This window comes from Symphodus melops, assembly GCF_947650265.1.
Source record: "Symphodus melops genome assembly, chromosome: 5".
NCBI classification, from domain to species: domain Eukaryota; kingdom Metazoa; phylum Chordata; class Actinopteri; order Labriformes; family Labridae; genus Symphodus; species Symphodus melops.
This window is the reverse complement of record NC_136695.1, coordinates 20,541,773-20,568,106: the sequence shown is the minus strand read 5'-3', so window position 1 is coordinate 20,568,106 and position 26,334 is coordinate 20,541,773. Positions and strand designations below refer to the sequence as shown.

The window sequence follows — 26,334 nt, the reverse complement described above, 5'->3', positions numbered from 1 at the left end:
CAAATATTGATTTCACTGAAAAACAAATGAACACAAGAACACGTTTGAACATTTTTTAATCACCTGTACATATTTCTCATAATAAAAGGGCTGGCAAGAAAAAACACAGATGACAGTACAACAAGTCTGCCTGCTATTGTTTTTTTTTGTTTGTTTTAGTTTCATAAAATACACAATAAAAAACTCATCTACAATATAAACACTGATTCATACCTACAGTAGTTCATCAAAACAAATGTACAGACCAGTGACGTACCATCATGGCAGTGGGTTTTTTTACGTGTCAAATTTCAACATTTACAGAAACATAATGAAATGTCACATCTGTTGTGCTTCATCCATTAAAGTCTTAGTGCTCCTCGGATCTTTATTTCCATCCTCTTCAATGAACTGCTGTGACATCCGATTGCATACAGCTTGTAGTCTTCACAGCTATAAAGGGAGAAGATAAAAAAACAGAAAATAAAGTACATGACAACCCAAGATGAATTTTCTACAAGTCTAAAAGCTAAAAATGTCTAAACTGAAAATTCCTATTTAAAATTGATTTTAGCCTCTTAAATGGCCTTTGTAAAGCTTTACTGTGTTTGTATGATTATATTATAATTCTGTTTTCCAATGACAGGCCACACTGAAAGTAGCTATATCAATAACTGGAACCTGAAGTAAAGAAGACATTTAAAAAAAGGCCCGTGGGCAGATTACCAGGAAGTTACACAATTATTAGATGTTTGAAAATAAATAAGGACTTTGATGCTTTCGGCTTTCAAAGTAGCTAAAACATCATTTTAATCTCTTTGGTCGTAAACTGTTTAAAAGCCCCATGTTGAAGTATTTTTATATCCATTTATTATCGGCTTAAGTTGTTCAAAGTCGACCAGTTTACATGATAGCACAACACGTGAGGTTGTTGGTGTTTTTTTTTGTTGCCATTTTATACTTCAAGACAGGGAACGTTCTGAAGTTTCTCGTTATTAAATTGCATTTAAAATAATTGCTTATAAATGATTAATTGACTGATATTACTTTACAGTCAGACAAAGTCTAAAGTTGGTCTTGAATCTGTTTCTCAACCATGTCATTTTATTTTGGGCTGTGCTGCTGCCCTCTTAACCAGATAACCATTGTGAGAAAGATCTTGATCTCAATGGATTAATCACCTGGTTAAATAAAAAATACTCATCAAAGCGGCTCTTTCAATTCATATTTATACATGAAATATTCAGAGGCCTTCAGTTGGGTCTGATACAGTTTTCAGCTCCTTATTGAATTTATGGATCGACCGGTGTACATTAGAGGGTTTCAGCTGACTTTATTCAAACGTGAGACTGTGTATCTGTGGTTTGGTGGTGGCATTTGAAATGTACTTTTGAGAGCGTGGTTCAGGTCAGACAGCCTTAATACAATCTTTGAGCAGCTGTTTTATTGGTGGAGCAGTTTAGACTTTAAAGTAGTGGACAGACTGTACAGAATGTACAATGTGGTGTTCCAGTCCTGTAGGACACTGAGAATCTCAGAGGTAAAAAAAACAAAACAAGATTTAGTTTACTCGCTCCAGAAGATCTCAGCCGGAGGAGGAAATCAACTCTTTGTTTTGTCTTTTTGCAAACATAGTCAATGTGATATCTATGAATGAGGCGGATCCCTATTTAATGCTGCCATTTGTAGCCTCACATTATCTCCTATTTTTTTCCAGGTAGTTGTAGATAAATTTGAATATTTTTGGAATTAAAATAAAACATAGTATTTTTTTTTTTACATTTGTTAAATCATATAATTTGTCAAATTAGCAAAACATTAAACCAGAAATGCATTCCAAAAAAATCCAAAACAAAGCTTGTAACAGAGCATGCTTGCATTCAGACATATATAAACATGTATTTTATGACACACATTTTACCCTCATTACAAACGGATGCACATGAAAACCACAGGCTGAGCAAACCAACAGGAAAATACGACACAGATCCAACCCATGAGAAGAAAAAGCCCTCGTTCCTGTGAGAAGGACACACCGCCATGCAGAACACAATACAGCCACCAAAAGCACATGTTCACGCAGATTAGTATTCAGGCCACAGGTTCGTCACAGTTGTTAAGTAGACTGTGAAGGGAACAACAGAGATGTCCCCTCTGCTGACACCAGTTACTTACTGAGCTAAACGCCCTCAGCTCTGAGTCAGACCACAGTAGAGAGGCCTACAGCTATAAGAGAGGTCTTGCTCTGGTAAAAAACAGAACAGCAAAAAGTGGATGAGTGGAACTGAAGCGTCGACTGATCTGTGGCACTGATGGCAAATCTCCTGAGTCTGAATATCTGCTCATCTAAATAATAACCTGCTTCATTAAAAAAAAAGAAAAAAAAAAAAGAAGGGAACCACGGGTAGGATCGACTTGATCAAGGAGGAAAACACTGCAGTGTTATGATTTTTGGCAGATGACAGCTTCATAGGTTTCTTTCAGATGTGTAAATGTGGATGGAACATCAAACATGTTCAGTGCTACTACATAAGATTTGACTCTTTGAAATGTAAACCTCTTCAAAGAGATGTGCATCATAAACCTCTCAATATGCCTAGATATGAAAAAAAGATCATCATAGCCAAATAGAGGTTCTAATCAGCCTTCAAAATCTTTTTCCTGGGTTTAAATCTCTTTATTATGGAACAATAATATTCATTTGACCATGTTTTCTAACCTTCTTATGTATGAAGGAAAATGTATAAGATTTAGTTTAAGGATCATAGGATGCATCATGTGGTTCATTTATTAGACAATTAGGCAACAACGTGTTTTCTTCAGAGCTTTCAAATAGTGACACTTCAGCACATTACTGATTACTTCCTACAGGCTGGTTCACACGGCAGGATAATTAATAATAGGATAATTAATACATTTTGATAATGAAGGATAAACCAAAATGTTGTAGTAACTGACGGTGCAAAAGAAATCAATCAGAGGTTTACTTCTCTTTCAATAAAAAGGACTATAAGGAGATAAAACAAACCATAAATACTAGAGGGGAAAAGTAGGAAAAAGTTCTAAGGAGTCTAAGGGCCTAGTCAAATCATTTTTTGCCCTTAAATTTCAAGGTTAAAGTCAATAATTTATATATGAAATTATTAAATCGAAGAGCATCCATCCACCTGCGCAAAAAGTGGGTACCCTTAAAGCCAATTTCAGTTTCCAAGTTCAGCATCATTCTTTTTCAAAAAAGCTCCAGTTTCTTTCAGTGTCTTTTCAGAATCCTGGTACTTATGACAATGTGACGCTGTTGTGCAGTTTCATAAGTAAAGTAAGTAAAACCCAAACACAACTAATCACATATTTTAAGCAGTCAATAATAATAATAGAGTTAAAAATCAGTCGGTCTATATTACAGACTACTCAGGGAAGTATTTACTTTTTTATGAAACCTTTACTGAAGTAGAACAAGATGCTCCGCATTCCTAATTTTCAGACGGACTGCACTTCTGATATAACGATGATTGACTAAAATGTTTTATACATTTATGACTTTACTCTCAAAAATCTCTGACTTTCATCTTGAAATCTCAAATTGTTTCCCCCCTTAATGTGGCCCTAATACTCCTTCAGTATACTATAATATACAGTATCATTGTTTGTCTTTTTCTATAAAAAAATGGCCAAACAAAACAAAACAAAACAGAACTTTAGTGTCACAGTAACTACACTTAATCTATTACTGTTATTCTTAAAATGCGCTCTAATTAGATCTCATGATGTTAGCTGTGGTACAATATCACGTCATTTTAACACGAGACTGTAAAAGATCAAACACTCACTGCTGTGATGAACTTGGTGCCCTGGGGTTGGAGGTCCTCCTCTTTCTGGAATAGGGAAGCAGACACTATGGGGGAGGGAGGTGTGGAGGAGGAGCAAAGGAAGGAGGGGGGGTCATTGTTGTTGAAGGAGTCCATGCCGGTGCTAAGGTGCCCCGGCAGGGTGAGGGTGTTCAGCCCGGTTACACTGTCACTGGAGGTACACTGGGAGGACGTCTCTGAACTCTCGGTGACTGTCATAAAACACAGAGGATCAAACAGATCAAGGAAAATCAGACCGTTGCCAAGTTGTTGTTTTTTTAAATTTATCAACCATGTGGTTAAATACCACAAACGACCTACACTATATCTAATGCAACTAAATATAATGCAATCCACTCACTCATGGAGGGCTGGCTCCCACTGTCCTGCTCCAGCTCGTCCTCCTCTATGCAGTCGTAGGGCCACTGGGCAAAGGAGGGAATGCTGCTCATCGGATACGGATGCGTGTGCGGGTGAGAGGGGGAGGAGTACAGATGGAGATTGAGCGAGCCCAGCAGGGAAGAGGACGACTGGCTGCTGGAGGAGGAGGTGCTGCTGTTGGAGATGGTGGAGTGAGGTCTCTTAAACGAGGTGGCGTGTTCAAACGAGGGCACTGCGATGGACGCTCGGGTTCTAGACTCTGTCGGCAAACGCAGAAATGATAAAGTTAAGTTATTATAGCAAGGAAAATAGTAGCACAACTACGTGATAAAATATGTGATAAATTCAAGCCTGAAGAAATTGGAGACAGGATAACAAGAAAGATAAAAAGAAAATAGAAAGCGTGCTAAGATACTATAGAGGGATTGTATCAGAAGAGCTCACCTGACCCCTTCATGATATAATCAATAGCTCTGTCACTGATAGCTGCGTCACTTGGCTTGATGTCCATAAAAGGCTTGCTTCCGATTCCCATGGACACCATCTCCTGCATTCGCAACTCTGGAAACCAGAAATGTAGATTGATGTTGATTGATTTGACTGATTGAGCGGTTGAGTCTATGTGTAAGTCTGAATGTTAATATGAAAAAAGGACTTTTAAAAACCTCTGTTTCGGAGTGCCTGTCTCCACAGAATCTTCCCTATGATGGCCGTCCACACCGCCTTCACTTCTGCCGAGCTGGCTTGCAATATAAACGTGTCCTGTGACTTTCTCCGACGAAACCAAATCTCAAAACGTAAGCCGCTGTCACCAACATTTTCAGTCATACCAATCTCTGCTGTCTGAAATGAAAAGAATAGAAGTTTAGATTGAGTTTCTGAGTTTAAGCCAAAGTGCTAAAACTCTTCCTGTAACAAGCAACTCCTACTTTGAAGGATTGTTTGTAGATGTAAAAGTCATATCCTCCTTCGATCTTCTTGGTCTTGCTGAAGAGAATGAGGTCTTCAAACAAGAAGACGTGGCGGAGGTATTTCCTGCGTCCACACCAGACTATGAACTCATCCTGGCAGCGGAGTTGACCCTGCTCCTTCAGGTTCACCTGGAAAAGGAAACAGGATGAGTCACATACGTCAGTGAGAACAATACAATCCCTGATGGGACTCTGACCTCACTCTACTGTATACAGGACAAGATGACCCCAAAGTTAATTTTTTTTTTGTTTTAAACTGATTTGAGCAGATAAACTTATAAAAATCAAAACAATAATTTACATAATTATAATAACGTCGAAGTAGCCAGGGATGGTTATGGAGGGTGACACATTCTGGGAGTAAAAGTCAGAATGGTGTGGGTTGGTGTTAGCCCTCAAAGTTAAAAAAAAAGTCTTTGATCTAATTATAGCAATATGTGATTTTCGGCCGAAGCATCATGACTTACATCACAGCCTCGGATGGCGTCCATCGCAAGCAGGTCGTTACCGTGGCGAAGTTGAAACTTGACCATCTCCTCCGCAGTGCGGAGGTCGCTCAGCTCCTGCTCCTGGGACTGGCTGCATTCCTTGATCAGGTCCTTGAGTAGCAGGGCGTATTTACTCATCCTCTGGATGGGCTTCAGCAGGTAGGATGCCAAGTCCATTTTGTCCCCCAGCTCCATCTGCTTATTCTGGAGGGACACAGAGAGGATCAGTCTTTAGATTATAGGAATACTCATGCAAATGTCACAAAGGGTACGATTTAAAAAACAAACGAACTGTAAAGGGTGGGTGTGGGTGAAGTGTCTGACTTGTTTGTGTGTGCCTTTTAGCTTTAATTATTAAAGGTACATTTTTTAAGATTTGGTTGAAATTGTCTTTATGCCCTGACAAAAATGTAAAAAACCGCATGTACTCTGAAAGCATCATCTGTAGCAGTTGTAAACTCGTAAAAAAAAAACTTTGACCAATGTCTGCCAAGAGGTACCAATTTGTTGAACCAATCATGCCTCCCTGTCTCCCTGCTTGTTCGCGTATTTAGCTGTTATTTACTTTCAACATAAACGCATGAAATAAAGAAGAATTCCATCAGTGACGTTTTAGAGAAAAAAAACTCTCGAGGGCACATTTGACTAATTTCCAGTGTCCTCTGGTGGACAACTCATGTAACTGCGACACTGCGTCTGAAGGAACTCAAACATCTGTCTTATTCTCTACATAACAACAGGGTTATTGCTCCACCAAACCAACTCCAGCATCTGGTGAGGAAGACCATGAGGTCTGGATGAAGGCTTTGAAGAGTAATTTGTACCTTGCTTTGAGAATGAGAATGTTGTCACACTCAAACATAGTTTTGTTTTATCTTTCTCTCTAAAATCTGTCAGAACATTTGATACCTATACAATCTGTTGTAAGCTATCAAGACAGGTGGACGTTCTTATTCTGACAGGAATCCCTCCTCTTATAAGGCTTCCGACCGGGGACACAGCAGAAAGACAGTTTTCTTTCAAACATTTCCGCCCTGAGAGATTTTGTTTTGGTTTAGTAATGACCCTCCAGGACCTGTCACTGTGTGAGCGATGTGACCTGTGTGAGATTCCAGACGCACCTTAAAGAATTCGTTGCCATGGCTGCAGAGCAGAGTGTCCGACTGGGGCTTATTCTTGCTGTACAGAGCATACATTCCAAACTGATCCTCCTGCACACAAGATTAACAAGTCATGACACTGACTACAGTAAAAGCTATGCAGATATGCATGCAATGATTCAGTCAATGCCATCAGCTGTACTAACTATGGTTGCTGACAAATGAAACAAGGGTGTAAGAACAATCATGGAACAATGAGATAATAAAACCCTGATGTAAACTTATTGAAAGTTGTTACAATAAAAATTGCATTACAGTCACTGCTGTTGGGAAACATTAGACCAAAGATGATGGGTTTTTTTTTTTGCCGTCCTGCGCTGTCTCACAGTTGCCTAACTTTCTCTCTGGACTCACGTGTCTGAGAAAGCAGCTGCTGATGGAGAGCGGGGAGTGGGCACACGACTCCAGCTCCTTGAGGAAGTACTGACTGTGGAAGTCCCACAGTTTCTCCATGTTCCCAAAAATGATGCTGCGCTTCCCCCGCAGGTCCTGCGGCAGGTCGAGTCGCTCCATCTCCGGGAAATAGTGCTCAATGATGTAACTGAGGGAGCGGACGTACTCCCTCTCTGTGGAAATCATCTCATCCATGATGTGCTGCACTTTACTGGTGAATGAAACGACAGGGTAAAAGTGTCAGGTTGAGAATGATCATTTGAAAACTACGACAGGTGTTTGTTTTTCCTCACCTGCTCTGTTTCTTTCCATCTCCCTCGCTGCGTCTGTTGTGGACCCTGGAGGGGGTGGACATGCTGCGGCTGCGTCCTAACGCGGGGCTCGTCACGTCAGGCCTCTGCAGCTTCTTGTCCACAGACACGTTGTTCGCCACCTCCAAACCCTTGATGTAAACCCCCGTGTATCCGTGAATGTGGCTGACGTCGGAGTGACTGCTGTCCCTGGGGGTCAGCTCATAGCTCATGGTCTTCTTCATAATCTTTTTCATGGGCTGCTTGCGAAGCCGGGCGGCTCCAGAGTAGACGGGCTCCGAGTGGCAGGAGATGGTGGAGTCGATGGTGCAATCGCTGTCCGTGTCCTCGAACATGGAAGGACTCTGCCTCAGTGTGCTGTCACAGTCGGGGGAGAAAGGAAAGTGTGAGGAGGAGCAGATTGAGCTGGAGGGGCTTTTGGAGGAAGGCTCGGCATTGGGAAGCTTGTTGTCCTCAAAAGTTAACGGTGTGATTGCTCCGGGTAAAAGGACACACGCATTAGTTCCAAGCTCTTCTGGAGCTGCAGTCTGCTTTTCAGGCGTCTTTAAAGGAGCTGCGGAATCGGCATCTGTACACTCTGCTTCTGCTGTGATCACTCGGGCTAAAACATCTTCCAGCTGCTGTTTGGTCTGCTGACATTTGTGCCACACTGTGTTCCACTGCTCCAGCTGCTGAGGGTTCTCCAGAGACAGCACCATGTCATTAAGGGTGCTGAAGTTATCCACAGAGAATTTGGATGCCTCGGTGTAGTAATCCTGCAGGTTCTGAACCACTGATGACGACAGTCTAACACCTGTACTGTCCAGACTCAGCTGACAGAAATAATCCTGGCAGTGCTCCATCCACTGGTTCACCTACACATGTGAAAGAGTGGTTAACCTACTTAAAACCAGAGTTAAATATCGTAATGAAAGCGCTTCAGTAAAAGCTACACATTCCTAAGGCAATCATTTTGGTTGAGATGTCCGGTTGCTGCTCTCCAAGAATGATGAAGTGTGATTACAAATGATCAAGTCTATCTTTTAGCACACTGCATGTAGCACTATACAATATACTAAGATGTGAATACATTTTCCTCTGTAATACATACCATTAGACACTCAGATTAAAACGCTATGCTTAATCAGGGAATGCTAAAAACGTAACACCTGAGAATGTACGGGCTGGTACTTACAGAGTCATAGAATTCATACAGGTTGGCTAGGATGTCAAGCTGGGCCTTCCTCCTCTCCACTCTGCCTAAGATGGAGCCCAAATGTTGCTTAAAGTCAAGGAGAGCAGAACCTGGGAGAGACTCTGGAGACTCCTTCACCAACTGCAAGCCATGCCTCTGCTGGTGCTGTTCAGGAACACGACAAATACAATCAAAATAGCACTGCCGGTTTTACGATTCTTTTTATTATGCTGGAACACAAAGGAAGCGAGGCTATTTACCACTGACTCCTCCATGAACTGGTCCAAGTTCTCTCTCATCTCCTTGATTTTGGTCACAGACAGAGTTTGGGTTTCAAAAGGTGTGAGTTGCTTGTCTCCCTCTCCACTGAACCAGACTTTGATCTGGAAAGAGAGGAGGGGGTTGTTTAATAAATTGATATCCCATTTTGTCCAGAGAAAAGGAAAGCAGCTGAACAGTTGCACATAGACATTAGAGATATATCTGTACGGTTATGTTTTCTGATATTAACATTTTGGAAGGTGTGGGAGTGGTAGACAATGTACACAAAGCATCTTTGATAAAGTTATTAAGAAAGACCTCTCTCTACCTCTCTACCACACAAAATCAGTGCACACATATCAGCCACCACATTGCAAAATATATAATCTCTGCATCGGTCTTAACAATCCAACTTACGCTTGGATTCAACCTACAGAAGATGTTATATAGTCAGAAGTGAAATAGTTTGAGCTCACCTGTTGCGTTTGTTCCTCAAACTTGCGAACCTCCAGCAGACTCTCTAACTGTTTCTGAGACTTGTTGGACAGGATCACCAGCTTATGGACTTCTTCATCTACTTGGTTGTACAGTGCATTCAACCTGTCAACAGCATCCCTAAAAAGAAAACAGGCAAAACATGTTATCAATCGCTTTTACTCCTACCGTGATCCGGTGTGCTGGAGGGTTCCTGCAGTACCTGTAGTTCTCATTCTCACAGGCTTCTTCCTTCCTGATGCGAGCCAGGACCGTTCCTCCTTCCAGTCGCAGTCTGTTCAGACGAGTGTCATCGAGCACACGCTTCATGAGATGCCTTTGCTGTTCCATTACCTCTGACACCTCCTGATGAAAATGTACACAAATGAGAGGAGCAGCAAAAGAATGGGTCGACTTAACAGTGGATATAATCACAAAAATATGCTTCGTTTTTTTACTTGAAACAAAACCCTCCAGGTAAATATATTACACAAGCACATGGATCCCAAACTGTTTACTTCAGATCAGAGTGAAAAGGCCAGCAGAAAGCATTGGCGTGTTAGTGAATGCACATAAAGGAGGAGGCCTGCGGGTGGTTGGTTCTGACCTTAGAGGTCTTCAGGTCGCTGCTGTTGCTTAGCGTGCCAATAGACTCCTGAAGGGAGGAGATGGCTGCGCTACAGCTGCTGGCGAAGGGTTCGATTTTCTGTGTGAGAGAGAAAGAGCAATTGAGAGAGATGAATACCAGTCGTCACAGAAAATTAATGACTCTTAACATCTGCAAACCATTCTGGAAATACTGTTCACAATTACCCCCTGTCCCTGCTGAAGTACAAGGGGTAGATGAACCAACATCACACACCCACCTGTCTGAAGTGGATCCAGTGGTCGTGGTCATAGTGGAAGGATCCCTCCAGCTCTCGTGTGAGCTGAGTCTGATCGATGTGCTTCAGCAGGGACTTCAGAGAGGACAGTGTCTCAGTCTGTTGCAGGAAAAAACAAGCAAAGAAACACAGTAAGGTCTCATTCGGATTGTTCTGTCCTGCTTCAAAGCTATGGTAACATCAACCACCAGCAAGACCATTTCCATTCGCCTCATCCCAATATGATCCCTACTACTGCTAGAGATCAATTCCCCTTCTTATAAAAAGGTCTATAGATGAACATGAACATGCAGCACAAAGAGCCTCACAAAGGATTATGCAAATCCAAAATACTACAGTAGCTTATAGGATAAAGTTTAAAATTCACACCCTCCTGATTAAGGCTCGTCAGGTTCAGGCCCCAGATTATTTGTCAGAATCCATTCTCATCAACCCTTTCACTGAGATCGAACAAACTACACCTACTGTCTGTCCCACCACCGTGATTAAAGACGCACAGTGATCTGAGGCCATCGAGCCAATCCTGTGGAACTCTCTGACTCTGTTGAGTCTTGTAAAAAGCTGCTCAAAACATATACGTTTAGTCAGGGCTATGAGTTATCATCCCCTTTGTTTCATTTTTTTATTTCTGTATGTTCTACTATATTAATGTAATCATGAAAACATGAGATACAATTTGAAAAGATGTAAAACATTCAAGGGTGAAACAACTGTTCTAAATATAGAGGTAAATATGGTAGAGTTCTGAGGCATTGGAAGGAAAAAAGTTAGAAATAGTGTAAGTAGAATTTTTTTTGGGTGTGCTTTCAAACCTCAACAATAAAGTAGTGCCAGAGTTGCACAGAGCAACAGATATGCATTACGAACACACCCAGCACTTCAAGCTTGCAAGTTCAGTGTAGGCAAAAAAAAGTAAACCAGTGGAAAACAACACGGAGCTTATTAAAACACATTTAAAAGTTGGTCCATCTGTGCACACGCCTCTAATGAAATAGACTTAGAACCAACACTAAAATATGGACTGATCTTTTTTTTTTTATGTCTGATAACCACCTGATAACATAAGCAGTTACAAATACAATTGCTCTTGTTGTACCTGTACATTGATGTCCCTCTCAGGTTTGGCTGCTGCCTCCTTGTCCACCAGGAAGAGAACTGTGTAAAGTGCATTTGGTACTAATGCCTAGGGAAAACAGGTCAAAACAATGTTAACAATCAATTAAAATGAGTTAAACTTTTATTATGAATGCACATTTTATTTACATGAACAATTAAGTACTGTAAAGCATGTGATTATAGTGACTTCAAATACATGACTTTGGTTCACAAAATTAAAATCCTTGTATCCGTAAGAACCTCGTCATTAAAACATGATGATGTGTCTCTTGTAAGTCAGCTGCAGCCTGCCTGCTCCCAGCGTGTGGTTAAAAACAGACAAGTAAGCACAGGCTTCTCCACAGGAGCCCTGAGGCCAGCCTTTTTCATAAAAATGTCTTAGAACTGCAGTCACCACACATTCAAAAGGTGTGCCTCCTTCAGAAACCAAACTGTGTCAGAGACCGAGAGGCAGAACAAAAGGAAAAGTGCACGGAATGCTGTAGTGTAATAACTTCAAGAGAGAGAGACGTGACATTTAAGCTCAGAGGACAACAGAGGTCTAGGCAGGGTCTGAAAACTCTGTGGGTGTGTTGGAGGGGTAATTACACATTTTTCCAAAGCAGGCTCACCTGCAATTCAGACAGAGATGTCAACAGAGTTTGAACTGGTTGCTGCCTCCTGCTGTCTATTACAACAGACAGACCTTGATCACGCCTTTCCTTCCTAAAAAACAAAGCATAACAATGAGGCAGCTGACAGTTTTTGTGACATTTGTAGGACATTGTTCCTCCGACAATGCAGGAAACTTCGAAATCAGTTTCAAATACAAAAGTAAGATGTACAAATACGGACGTAACAGATGCAGTCTTAATAGATATTTACTGATGGAAAAAATGTCTTCATAGGACAGTAGAAGCATTCACCTCAGGGATAATGGACAGGTGTGATATTTACTGGAGTGATTCTTAACACAGACTGACTTACCGCAGTGTGGAGTAGTAGTAGCCCAGTAAACAGGTGAGGTCACTGACCGTGCAACTCTCACCTGCCCACACCTGCGCTCTCGTGCACACCTGCAGCACCGGCCTCCCACTGCGATCTTGGTTTCCTGGGAGAGAGAGAGAAGGCCAGCACAGAGTCAGCACCTGATACGTGTGTGATTTACAAAAATGCTTGAGCTTGACACAGTTCATATATGACCATTATGTCAACGTTATTCGATGAGTGGAAAAATGGAAGTAATGAAGCTTAAAGCCACATGATGCGCCTGAATGTTTTACCCACATTTCCAGACCAAACACAATCCAATATTTTTCTGAATTGGACAATCAATGTTACAAATACTGACTGTAAACATGCCATGGATCAAGTAATGCGTGTTGGACATGGGGCAAAGGACTTTTCACAAAGGGATTTGCAAGTTAATAAGCAATTTCAAAAGTTTGCCCGTTGGGATGACTAAAGTTCTGACTGAGTCAAAAGGGTTGTTTTATTGTGAGATGGTGTTGAACATGAACTGGCTGAATAAAGACATCAATAAAACAAGACAAAAACAATTACACAATATTTATGTATTTTATAATTTCAATATAAGCTTTAAGCAAAGTTTTCAATGTTCAATGTTCTTCATAAGCCCTTATTTCAAGCTGTTGGACAGAATAATAACAGATATTAGATTTCCTGTACCTGGCAGGATCACAGCGCCTGATGTGAGCAGCTCTTGATTGACTTCAGACACCAGTTTAGGGAGTGCTGCGATACTCTCACAGGACAAGCTTGAAGCCAACCTGATGGCTGAGCCATTTGCAGCTTTGGGACTGTGCGATTCCTCTCTGCTGTGCCTGTGACCCCTGATCTCACTGCTGATGGTGTCATCACGCAAACCTGAAGAGGTAACGAAAAATAGCGTGCAACAAGAAAAAAAGACACAAAAAAAAGTTAAAAATTAGAAGCTTGGTTGCCCCTCACTTCTCTCTGACATCATTGTTACACTTGATGAAGTATGTGTTTGTTGGTGGCCTACGTAGGAGTTCTCTAGAAGTGAGTTAATACTAACTCATCCTTGAGACCAGGTGTTGAGCGAGGCCGACTCACCCTGAACTTTGGCATTTTTAGACTCTCATATCTTAGTTCACAACCTCCTCTTCAGTTGTTTATACCTAGAGGCTCTTCAAATAGGAATGCTCCCCTCCTGGCATTGCACAGACTTGATCCAACAAAACCACGCACAAAGCGCATCACTGCAATATCGCCGTATATCTCTTTTCATACTTCATTGTGCTTCAAGGTAACCAGCTGCAGTAAAGTAGATACAAAAAGAACATGTGGACTCCTAACTTCAATTTCTATTTTTTTAAAGACACAAAAGGTATTCCTGTGAATAAAAACAAATTAATGTGAGCGTGACAGCCCCTCTACTTTGGTTGCCAAATCTGATGCTCCTCCTTTTCTCAAGGCTAGACCTTGAGCAAAGGATGTGTCCTGATGTGCCCCATGTTTATAAGGCCATTGATTTCTCCTCAACAATAATTCCAACTTATGTAGCATGATTTAACTGTTAACTCTACCTCTTATCCTTGAAACAGTCAAATGATGTAACGCAGGTTAACACTTTTTATGATAACATTAAAATTACCATTTGATAAAAGCGTCTACACTCATGCCAGCAGCACTGCTAGTCTGTAATTAGACAAAGTAATGCTTTGAGCTGCATGCTAATTCCAGAAGGCTAACATACTCACAATGATGACATTTAATGACTATTTAGTTCAACCGTCAGAACGCAACCCTTTACGATGGAGCACAAAACATGAAGTACAACTGAGCCAGATGTTTTTGATCCTTTCAATTTGACAGGGCATTACGACCTGATGGGATCACTGAAAATAAGGTGATTCACTGTATGCTCTCTGCAATTCCTCTGACAGTTTTTTTATATTTCATAAGCTGTTGAGTACTACTGTCTGTGATCACCTGTTGTGTGTTGTCTTTTTAAACAGTTTGAGGCCTCTTGTATTGTCCTGCTCTGTCCTGTGATAGTTAACCCCCCTCAGCTCAGCCTCTTTTGTCTTCAAACAGTCAGTGCATTTCCTGTGCGACTGTGTGCCCAGGCTTGTGTTTGCTGCATGTTTGCTAAAATGCTTTGTTTTCACAGGAAGTGACAAACGAAGAGCAAAGCCTCCTGAGTATTGTCCTGTGTGAATGTCTGTTTTTGTGAAGTCTGAGTGTCACATGTTTAAAACATCATGAATGAGCAATGGCTCCTTTAAGAGGTTTGTAGCTCATTAGGAAACAGCCTGAAATTAATAGCGATGCCTTTGTATGAGGTACAAAAACAAAGCAGGACATCAGTGATTATTAAAAAAAAAAAAAAAGAATAAAATATATATATATATTCCAAAAATTAATTGGGAGGTGGAGTTAAAACATTTTATTTAAAGAAGAGCATGTATAAGACACACTCTGCCAATAGATAAAGTTGGCTTTGTACACAGGGGGCACCAAATTAACACAAGAGCTCTGAGTTACTGATTTCATAATGTACATGACACAGCGTATGTTTTGATTTTGAAGTTTGATGGCTCATATCATGACTAACTTAATCCTTCGAATATATTTTTTAGAGTAGAGTGAGTCAGTGCAAGTCAGATTGTGTGAGTAGTAGTAAGTGACTCAATCGATTGATTTACAAAAGAAACTTTTGTAAATGAGGCAACCCATCTGGGATCAGTGCAGCACCCAGTCCCTATGACACTGTGGCGGTCATCTCATTGTGGCACGTTGGGGTCCTGTGCTTGGTTTACAGGATCCTTTGTTGCATTTGAAACATGATTATGAGAAACCTGCTTTGCAACATCTGAAACACAATCTCCTCTGAGCTAATCTCAGAAACATAACACTGATGTGATTTAACTACTGTATTTGTTAAATGGTGTGTACGGACCACATTTTGAAGAACATTACATAATCATGTTGATTTAGAGAATCCTTACTTTTTGTGAAATTATCCTCGGGTATGATTCAGACATTTTTATAAACAAAGTCACTTTTCTTCACCCAATTCAGTTTGTGGATGAATGTGTCTTTGCTTAAACAGAAATCCACCCCTTGGTGGTACTAACACATTAACACTTTCCTGAGCCACCCCGTGTGAACTGACATTAAAAAAACAAGAGTTAAAGAAAACATAGGCTATGATTATCATCCGGTTTCCAGGGTATGGCCGTACCTGTCCCGTGAACGTGCCAAAGAATACACAGGGGCTTTGAAAAGCAATCTGTCAACGCTGGCAGAGTTAAAGCTGTAATGAGCTGCATGTGACGCTGTAACCGGCCCTGCTGCAGGGTATGATTGCTGAGAAACCACCGTCATCAAGGATTCAAACTTGGTTTCTTACACCCTGAGGTTGTCTTATTTGATAACTGAGTGATGACTAATCTTGTAGTCATGGCGATTCAAACACGGTAGGAGAAGACCAAACATGTCATTATGAAACAAGTTCTGAAGAAGAGTTTAACCTAAAATGATGTAACTATTGAACGTTTGTACATATTTAATCTAAATAAACAGTCTGTATAGAGGAATTAAAGGCCTTATGATTGATTGACTGATTACCCAACGAGTACGATTCTTACAATATCGATATTTTGTTGTTGTCCATGAATCTGTTTCTCCAACAGTGAGTTGCCTTTAAACTTTCTTATACTGTTTTTGGAACTCAACCAGAAGACCACTGAAACCTTCTGAATGTAGAAATGTTAAAAAAAAAAACAACAAGTGTCAACATTTTTTGCAGTTCTTAGCAGAAGTTGCTAAAACAAAGTGCATGTGACAATAAAATGTTACAAAGCTTCGTTCATTGTTGGTTTCTGATCTTTTTTAAGGAATTTTTAACTGAACTATTTTTAAAAAGTCATAATTGTTATACAGAAGTGTACATATTGTCACAAATTAGTTGAAATCTTGCTTTAAGAAGTTTACCCTGAGGAATATAGTGTACATGGATATTTAAGACATTATTATAAGACAGGCTGTTTTCACAAATGACAATGATATTGTCCAAAGTATCGGGTACTGATCATGTCCGTATTTACCTTTTCACACATGTGACACCTATAGGGTAACGCTCGGACATGTTCGACAGTGCCTTGCATATGTGAAAGTTCCTTCAGTGTTCATAAACATAGTTATGTTTTTCACTTAACACCATGCAGTATCGCAGTCACTTACCTGGCTCATCTTTGCTGCTTCTTCTATCAGAACCAAGAAAAGCTGCCTCGATACCAAGCTTCCCAATATGAAGAGTGTAGCCATTTATCAGTTTTTTGGGAGAGATGCTGGTCGAACCTCCAGAAGAGGATCGTTCTCTGTGACCTTTGACCTGTCCTGCCTTGTTATTCCTTTCCAAAGATTTTGAGCGTCTTTCAGCCCGCCTCTCTGCACTCCTCAGCCCCCTCTGTAAGTAAAGTAAAGGTGTGCTGGGCCTGGAATCATCACCAATGAGCCAGCCGCGGCTACCCAGCCTCCGAGATAGGTGATCTCTGGAGGGCGTTCGGGTGTCAGGGCTGCTCCCAGGTGTCACCATCCTGTCTCTGAGCCTCGCACTGTGCTCTGGGTTTTCCTCCAGGATGGATTCAGAGCTGGACCCGAGGCTCATGGGGTTCTGCAGAGCTTCCATGTAAGACTTCCTGAAAAGTCTTTTGTTCTCAAATGTTACGGAGTCCCTTGGGAGGCGGCGGCGAGGGCCTGGGTTACTGAGGTCTGTGCTAAAAGAGAGCATTTTGGACCCTGGCCCTTGCTCCTTTTCACTGCTATCCTCGCTCCCTCGTCGGATTTTCTCCTCCTCAGGGGGTCCTTCGATTTTAATAATAGGTGTAGTAGAGTCTGGTGGACTAACCCTGTGGGTCTCACTGCTTGGGTCCATGAAATGTCTGTTTGGGGAGGCGGGCTCAGAGAAGATGGAGTCTCCTTGAGAGTGCAGGGACTCTCTGGAGCTGCGGTGGCTGTCCAGAGTACCCGTTGAACCACTCGTGCTGCAGGTGCTGAGCTGGCCACGGAATCCACCTCTGCTGCATTGCGCCTGCATGATGGCGTCTGACGTGCTGCTGACAAAAAGAGGGTTAACCACGTTCTTCCACGGCGTCCTGTACACGGACGAACCGGTGGTGAGCAGGCAGTTCTGTAGCGGTTGTAGGTTTCTGTCTCGTGTTACATTCTGCAGGAACTCAGCCGTAAAGACGCTTCCATACATGCTCTCTGCGATGGGGATATCTGTAATGGCCTGCCCACTGGCCGACAAACATTTTATGACGAGCTTTGCGGCCTTGCGGCCTAGAGGAACTATTTGGAGGTAGAAGTCTCCTTGCTTTAGTCGAACTTTGTGCAGAGGAGCGATCTGCAGGACGACTTTTTCATGGATGCAGAGAGGCCAGCCCTCATGATAGAACAGCAGTCCTCTGAACCTCACCTGAGAGAAAACAGAGAAATGAGTCAGACCTTCTTTTATCGAAAATTATTATTATTCTGTGAGTCATCGCTCAGCTGTGGTACGCCTTGCATCATTACAACTGACACCTGCAAAGCCGTGTTCAAACACATGTTTAGCTTTAAGACAGAGGTGAGGTTTTTTCATTGGACACACCAAATGATTCACTGTCAGAGATTGTTCAGCTACAGGAAAACCTGTCTGATCAGGCCTGGTTTCGCAGCGACCACAACACAAATCTTCACTCCCTGGTGTAGTAAAAAAGAAACCCTCAGAGCAAAGAAACTGTTTACAAGAGTTGGCTTTTTTCATCTCTTATGTCAAGGCAAAGTCTGTGGATTTTTGATCTGAAGTGTCTCGTGTTGCTTGCAATACAAAGACTCTTATGCTGGCCGAGCTATTCTCAAGGGAGAAGCTTAGGTGAAACTGTTGCTCCATTAATAACGTCACAGTGTAATCACTGGAGACATGAATAGAGAGGAATAAAGTTTCAGTCCTTTGAGTGTAAACTCCTTACACACAGTAATCAAAGCTGATGAGAGAGAATACTGAATTTCACTTTGGGCCAAAGAGTCCATGGCAACCTTTCAAACAGACTACAGTTTCTCTCTGTTTGGCTGTTCAGAGAAAGATGGCTGCTTTTCAGCTTGTTTTCCAAACAATACTTAACTCTGTCTTCACTCTGATTCTTGACCTTCCCACTCAACACTCACACTGTTCTCACATTCTTTTAAAACAAACTGAGCTCTTATCACTTCAGTATTATTATTCTCTTTTTTTGGGCTGTTTTGAATCTGACTGAGACAAGTTTATGTCCTCCATGCCTATTTCTCAACATTTTATTTTCCAAATGAACATCAAAATAAGAACAACATTTAGCTGTTCTTTATAAAACATCACTTAAAGTGGTTTCAGATAATATCTGAAAATTACACATTATACTGAAACTAATCAACAAAAACTCACAGAGGTTTCTTGTTGGATGAGCTGCAAAATCCGCTTTGCAGGAAGCAAGAAGTCAATAAGGCAGCGGAGGCCGTCTCCTTTATATTGCCTTTCCACCACGCTGAATAGCTGCCAGAGGACAGTGGCAGCAGTGACACTGAAGGGTCGGTACAGGGCTGACAAGGTGTTCTGAATGCAGTTGTCCAAAGACTCTGCGTCCTAAGGAAGCAAAAGAGATGGATGAGTTTGGATACCTTTAATCAAGGGTAGAATCTACTAAATATGATTATAATGAGATTATAATGAGATGTCTTTCCCAAGACATCCCAAAACATTGGGATATAAAAACACCAAATGGATTTGGCTTGTTACCCTTTGAAACAAATCCGTCTCAACGTCATTACAATTTATTGTAATACTCACAATGATGTTATTTATTGAAGAGTATCTGCTGTTAGCATGCTGACCCATTGGGAGGTCCCAATGTTTGGGTTTACCACTGAACAAGAAAGCCGTTGACAATAGTCTACAGACATGCTTCTTCAAGCTGTGTGGTGGCACTGCTGGGTTTTTTTAGCTAAATGCTAAGGCTTGGGCATAGTTTCCTTTCAATGGTCATGCTAATATTCATTCTAATGTTTAGCACATCTGATGTCTTTCATTTACAGAATAAAAGTTGTACATGTTTAAAGGCAGTAAACACAAAGTAAAGCTAAGGTGGATATACAAAGCTACACATTTCATGTCAATGTAATTGTTGTCATGATTTTTAGTACAAATATAAAATGTCAACTTTCTGGTTAGTTAGTTGTCCCAAAAGTCAGAGGGATTCATCCTCTAGGATAAATCAACGTGTTCACAAAATAATAACATGTCTATAAATTTAAGTTGTTAGATTAACTGCTAGCAGGGCTAAAATAAGGAATCTAACACGTGTGATGCAACTTTTACTCAATAAAGGACGTTTGCTTACAGTATGGCATGAGCACCTTATCTACTGATCATGATTAAACTTGAGCAGACAGTCAGGAAGTTTTAACATGACAGGAAATCACAGCCACCATGGTCTTTCCATCAGAGAGAGGGGAAACACCTGGTGGGAGTGACGTCACTGTCAGTGGACACAAACAGCAGAACTGGAAAGTCCAAAGTGAACTCCAGTTGTTACTCACTAATAACAGCCGTGTCACCACTGACTATTGTTTCACCTCTACATGACCTGGGATGCCACCACCTGTCCCCACCCCAGCAGATGACATGTCCGACACCGATAGTTACAACCTGTCCAGGGATTAGAGGAGACATTCTGCATAAAAGCGATCCTGAATGACGTTGACCCTGTCTTGTAGTTTTGGTCAACATTTGAGGCTATGACCTTCCTCTCAGCAGACAGAGCCAAGGCCAAACATCCCTCAGCTATCTGTCCTTTCCGAATGGAACATAACAGTAGAATAGAGACATCTGCCTCCAATGATAAGTACACAGATAGATCGCAATGCCAAGGAAAGTCCCACACTATGAAAACTGTGTACCATGCTGAAGAACGTGGGGGTGAAGAACCCAGCCCTTCACAACTAGTCAAATGCCTAATGCTGCATTTCCATGACAATTTAAGGGTGTTAAAAGGATGTAAAGACAACAATATTTCCTGAATTTATCCTGTCGGACTGCCCATTTTTCACCCTTTGTAGGATGTGTCCTGTTTATCTAAGCTAAGGACCATCAATTAGAGGAGAGCGAATACAGTTCAGTGCATTGGTACACATGCCACGACTCTACTACAAGGCGCTCATTGTGCACCCCGCCTCTCTAAGTGCTATGTGCTGTACAGTGCTGGTGCCCTGAAACAAAACGCCTACCTCCATTAGCAGTCAGTCTGCTTTTAGTGAGACAAAAATGTCTCTGGGCATTAGTCACTGTTACACCCGGGAGGAGAAGAATAACATGGTGTTTTATTGGAGGAAAGCTAACAATGGGAGGAAAGTCCTCGCTACAAAGTTCGGACACAGCAACAAGTTTCTCTTAGGTTCCCAAGGCAAAAAAAAAGAAAGAAAAAACCAGTGGTAGTTACAGATGGACCATTTTTGAGGAGTAGTTACTCAAAATAAAAGACACTTGATGTCTAGATGAAACAAATGCTATTCAACCTGTTACAAAAGGAACGCTGTACAGTGACCCATGGCAGCCATTGTGATGTCATGCTCAGGGTGGGAAGCTCAAATGTAATTTTATACCTTATACTGTCTCAGGTTGTAAGCCATATTAATTTTTGGAATATCACAAATCATAACAATTAATAGTGAAAACTGAAAATAAATGTAATAGTAAAAAACAGAGAGACACTAAGTCATATTTAAATATAAATAACATATCTTCATATCCCTTTTAACAACATAAGTAAAAAGCTAAACATTAGCATTCATTTCCTATAGCAGAATTAATGAACGCTAACATCACTTCTAGAGTTGTATACAACGCCTGATAAATGCGTCCAGCTAGCTGTAATTATAGCTAGTTAGTGCTTCAATGCTAACTTTTTCTATTTGTATCCATCACATTTCTTCTGTTGCCTTGAAATATTGCCAATTTTTTGTTGTAATATATTGACTGGAAGAGTCCATTTGACAGACAGTAAGAAAATGGAATCAGAAAGACTTGTTTGTTTGTCAGTGATCTGACAGATGCAAAGATTGTGGTTGCTGTGTCGGTTGGATCTTGAAATGGTTTACATGGTCGGAATCACAGTAGTTTTTATTCATTTATTTATTATGTAATGTATCATCTTCCATTCCAGAAAGCATCACCTGGCTGGTGGAAGAGATATCTGCATGTCTCAGCAAAACGACTGAGCTTAGCCACCAAAGCTAAACTCCCCATCCGCTCCAAACCACAGAGGAATGCAGTGTGTGTACGGTTGTGTATGTGGAGCCCTAAGACCCTCAGACAGGACAGGAGCAGACTGGGAAGTCCCACCCTTTCTGATGCCAGATCTTTGTGAGCCTCGGCCTGTGTGATGAACGACTGAGGTAGTAATTAATGGCTTCAAGCTCCAGGTGGGATGGCTTTGTCAACACTGTAGGTGTAACAGCTGTGCAGAAGATGTACAGAGCTGGCAAGCAAGATAAAACTCTGGTGATTGGTAGTTCAATGTACTGGCAACTTTTTATTGAGATATATGGTGATGTATGCAGAGTTTGAGAAGTTAGAGGGTCAACTAAAAACAGATTTTTTTGTCGGGTTTTAAGTCAATTAAAAGATATATCAGGGGTAATTGTTTCTCAGGTGTTTACATGTGTCACAGTGCAAACAAAGAAAGGAGGGAAAGAGAGAGAGAGTAAGAAGGGTTATAAGGCAGAGGAAGGAAGAGCGAGAGACCTGCAAAGACAGCGAGATAGGAACAAGATGTGGTCACTGACACATTTAGTGGGTCAGTGACACAAAAGATACTGCCTACCAGGCCTCCAGTGGAGCATGAAGCCACCAGGGGAGTGTAACAGGAGAGCCCCGTCACCCCCATACAGACTCACTAAACAACCTACGAACAGCCTCAAAGGCGACGAGGCTGACAAAGGCCACAGGTTATTCAGACCTGTACCGCTACCAGGGGTCTTTACCCCAACAATAGAACCTAATGAGGCCTTAGCATTGAGACCGCAGTTTGATTCAACTTCTGATCTGTAGGAATGGAAATCTCATTTTATGAGAGAAGCAAAGTAAGGATAGAGAGCGGGCTAAGAAGTCAGTAAATAATAACTGAACAATGCTTTAATTATTCACAATACACCTTACTGCAACCAATGTTATGTTCAAAAATTCCTCTTTTGCATTCTATTATTTGGTAGACACACGTGTATTTCCAGCTCTTTTTTCTATCTCTAAACAACTACTTAAGCTTAGACACACACTTAAATATGACCTCAGACGGAATTGTATTAAACAAACAATCACAGATACACACAAAGAAGCTACATCTCTCTATGTTTTTGGTCATTACAGAATAATCCATCAATCAGAAACAACGTTATATTAGAACGTCTCGTGTGAGTAAATACTACAATGTTGTCTGTGCAGATAAACTTTAACCCTGAGAGGCCCACACTGATTGTGAGACAAATAATAATGGATGTCTGATAGTGATGAACTGGCCCACCCACATGTCCATGGACAAAGTGTGTCCCCATACAATTGATTGTGCTGTAACAGCTTAGAGAAACCATTCAGTTAATCAACAGTCTTTGACGTACAGTATGCTGTAAAGTGTTCGGCCTGTTTTTTTGTTTTTCCCCAAGCAAAACAAAAACAAAGCGCTGTAGCCTACATCTTCTTTTTTTAGTCAAGTTAAAATTAATTATCCCAAAGGATCAATATGTCATACTTTGTAGATTCCCACACTTGTTATCAGAAGCATTTATGTAGTCACACAGCAACTAATGACTTTGTCTGACAGGATGTAAACAACATTAACAGGATATTGTTCCTGAACAGCCCTGATGGACCTCACTGACCCCATACAGATGGATGTTGTGCTGTAAATAACTCATATAATGCACATATTTGATCAGGTCTTTGCATTAAAGGAACCCCAACAAGAAAACAAAAAGTGAATGGGGGTCCTTCAACCAATCAGAGCCGTGATGAGCAGTGACAGGGGAGACAAAGGAGCCTAACAAAGGGGAGATATAGAGGGTAAATATAGCATCGTTGCATACCAAAACAAGTGGGAGGATGATAAAGGAAACTGACTTATCAGTGAGGATACAAACTTGTGTATTTTACTGAGCCTTGAAATGATAAAAATCACAATTCACAAAAATGGGATCACAAAAAACTACAAATTACCTTCAAAGTGAACACAAAGTAGAACAAACATGTATCTGACAACCGCAGCCTAACACAAAAACATTTACACATTGTGCTATATAAACCATTTTTAAAGCAACAGTGATGAGTTTTTGGCAGATTATGAACATAGGGAAATTAATACTGATGACTCTTCATGATTTACAAAAGAGGACAAGATCATCAGCATAAAGTCTGCAATTTGTATTTTCTATTTTTCAGTGCCTTGAACTTATACTACGGGGTAGATGCCAATTTACAAGAAACAGCCTTATTTACAAAGAATGAAACACTTTATAGTTAAAAGAAAGCTGAATGATAGTCTTCACCAGAAAAAAAAACAGACTAGCACAAAAATAGACATCCATTCATAGAAGAACGAAAGCAATAATACAATGTTAAACTACAGCTTATATTGATCTACAATCCCTCCCACGATATCCCTGCATAACAAGCTACCTGCTATGTTTTGGCTACCAAACACCAAGCCAAAATATCAGCTGTCTACAAGCTGAGACAAAAACATCCATCCCGTGAATGTGTACAATTACACACACAAACATACACAAGCACACATATACAGACAGCACAGTCGCTTGAGGTTCCCAAGGAAGCCAGGCTTACAGTTGATCCAAAAAAAGTGGAAACAAACACCCACGACAAAACGTAAAGAAAAGGAAACATACACAGAAACACAGCAAGCCTGTTGAAAACATAATTGAAGCTCGTACCTTAATGCTCAGGTAGTTGTCGCAACTCCGGGACTTTGCTCTGGAGTGCATTTTGCCCAGTGACAGCATTTAGGCACCAGACAATATACAACAAATAAAAGAAGTGTCATCAACTCCAAGGGTTAAAATCCAGCTTACAGCTCTCTCTGCACATCATGGCTGTGATATCAACAGGTCAGTGCGTTTCTTTTCTTTCTCTCCCCTGACTCTCTCGCTCTGTGCTGCGGTGTAGGCAGCTGGAGCAGACTAAACTCCTGTCGAAGCGTGAGAGAGGCACAGCACTAGCTTCCCCGTCACTCACCCTCCCTCGCTCCAACATTACCTCCCCCGCCCTGCGCGCTGCTCTGCTACTGAAGCCTCTTCCAGCTGTGATAATGCACACGGCTGCAGCTTCAGGCTCATCATTCAGAGAAAAAAAACCCAACAGAAACAAAACATTTATAAAAAAAAAAAAGAAAAAAACTCCACCTGACCCGAGCCCTGAGCCCCCTCAACGATCCACCCGGCAAGGGGTTGGACTCTGACTAAGTCCCCTCTGACCTCTTGCACCCCTACCTCCACCGGCAGATCCCCTCCACCCCTCCTGCCACAATGGTCTCTCTTTGTCCTGACAATACAAATGGACTAGGGTTTCAGCTTATTCTGCTGCTTTTCAAAGGGAAAAAGAAAGGAAGACATCAGCATTGGATTGGTGGCTCAGGTCACTCACTACAATGACATTCCCCTTAAATATTGTCAGGGGAAAACTAATCCTTCAGCTGCCCCTTAAAGCCCTGACAGATGTGGGACATCCTCCTGTTACATAAGACAGATATGACAACTTCAAAACGTCAGTTAATTGCATTTAAGAAAGGGGAGAACAAGTTGTCTGTAAAGCCATTAGCTCACATTCCTTGATGATGACATGTGAAAACGTTCACAAGACATCAAAACACGGGAGAGGTGAGGGAGTTTTTTACCCGAGGAATGCAGTAAAGTGACAGTTTGTGAGCTCCTTCGCGTCTCCTTCTAAACACAGGAAATCCTTGTTCAGGAAAACATGCTCTGGGAGAATGCACGCTTTGTGTGAAAATGTGAAGATCATATTAAGCTGGCCCGAGCAAACAGAGAGGGCAGTGAGGATAGGTAATTGGCTGGGTTTATATTTAGAGAGACATCACAATGGCCTGACAGAGACGGAAGGACACTCGAGTCAAGCAGACACACTGCTGGGAAGTTTAGAGATCATGGATCAGAAAGCACATATTCTACTACATACAGTGGATTTACATTTAGTCTCATGTCTAGCTCTACCGTATAATCTGCTTTTTAAATAAGCCCACACATACCTCCTATGTGCCTCACTCAAATATACACTCGTCTCTCTCCAAGTCACAGAACATTTGTGCCACGACTGAGCCTATAATTTATGTCCCGCTCGGTTGGTTTCACTACACAAGAGGGCAGATTTTCTTCTTCTAAACTTCCTGCATTCTTCTTTTCTTCCTCCCTTTCCTACTCTTTCATTCTCGCTCAAACAATTTAGCTAAAATGATGCCACATGAGCATCAGGACGGTTTGAACTTTAGTATACAAATGTCTCAGGTTGGCCCTCCTCCAGGATGCCGGATGCCGACTTCAGCACATTTGAGTCAGTCCACTAAAGTCTTGGACGAAGAAGTAAGGTAGTGAGTATAGTGAAGAAGTATAGTGAGCATTTAGGCTTTTGAATCAAATGCCTTGTAGACGACAGAAGAGAGATGACAGGAAATGCGGGGGAATGAGTTTTTTTAAAATGGGTCCCCTGAGGATCCCGCACTGGGGAAGGTCACCATGGGTTCTCTCAGTTTAGTTTTGTGTCCATTTTGAGGGAATATTAAACATTAGTTTTAAATATAATGCACCCTGGGTGTCACTAGGTTTGTCCTGTAACATTA

The 26,334-nt window shown here is 41.3% G+C and overlaps 1 protein-coding gene across 2 annotated transcripts; it reads right to left on the bottom strand.

The window, feature by feature from the left end:
* Positions 1 to 39: 39 nt before the first annotated feature.
* On the bottom strand, positions 40 to 24,657 carry plekhg4b (pleckstrin homology domain containing, family G (with RhoGef domain) member 4B). Of its 2 annotated transcripts, XM_079344561.1 has the most exons (24): positions 24,419 to 24,657; positions 18,870 to 19,067; positions 16,649 to 17,885; positions 13,106 to 13,303; positions 12,404 to 12,527; positions 12,049 to 12,142; positions 11,418 to 11,504; positions 10,304 to 10,420; positions 10,045 to 10,143; positions 9,661 to 9,803; positions 9,440 to 9,578; positions 8,963 to 9,085; positions 8,703 to 8,867; positions 7,511 to 8,382; positions 7,179 to 7,428; positions 6,786 to 6,875; positions 5,644 to 5,868; positions 5,135 to 5,305; positions 4,871 to 5,048; positions 4,650 to 4,766; positions 4,186 to 4,464; positions 3,807 to 4,036; positions 2,155 to 2,224; positions 40 to 432 (listed from the first exon to the last, which is right to left on the bottom strand). In XM_079344561.1, exons 1-23 carry the CDS (start codon positions 24,485 to 24,487, stop codon positions 2,180 to 2,182), a joined length of 5,250 nt encoding a protein of 1,749 aa, XP_079200687.1. In that variant the 5' UTR covers positions 24,488 to 24,657; the 3' UTR covers positions 40 to 432; positions 2,155 to 2,179. The 2 variants fall into 2 exon arrangements, with proteins under 2 accessions (XP_079200687.1, XP_079200688.1); XM_079344562.1 differs by lacking the exon at positions 2,155 to 2,224.
* Between the last annotated feature and the right edge of the window lie 1,677 nt (positions 24,658 to 26,334).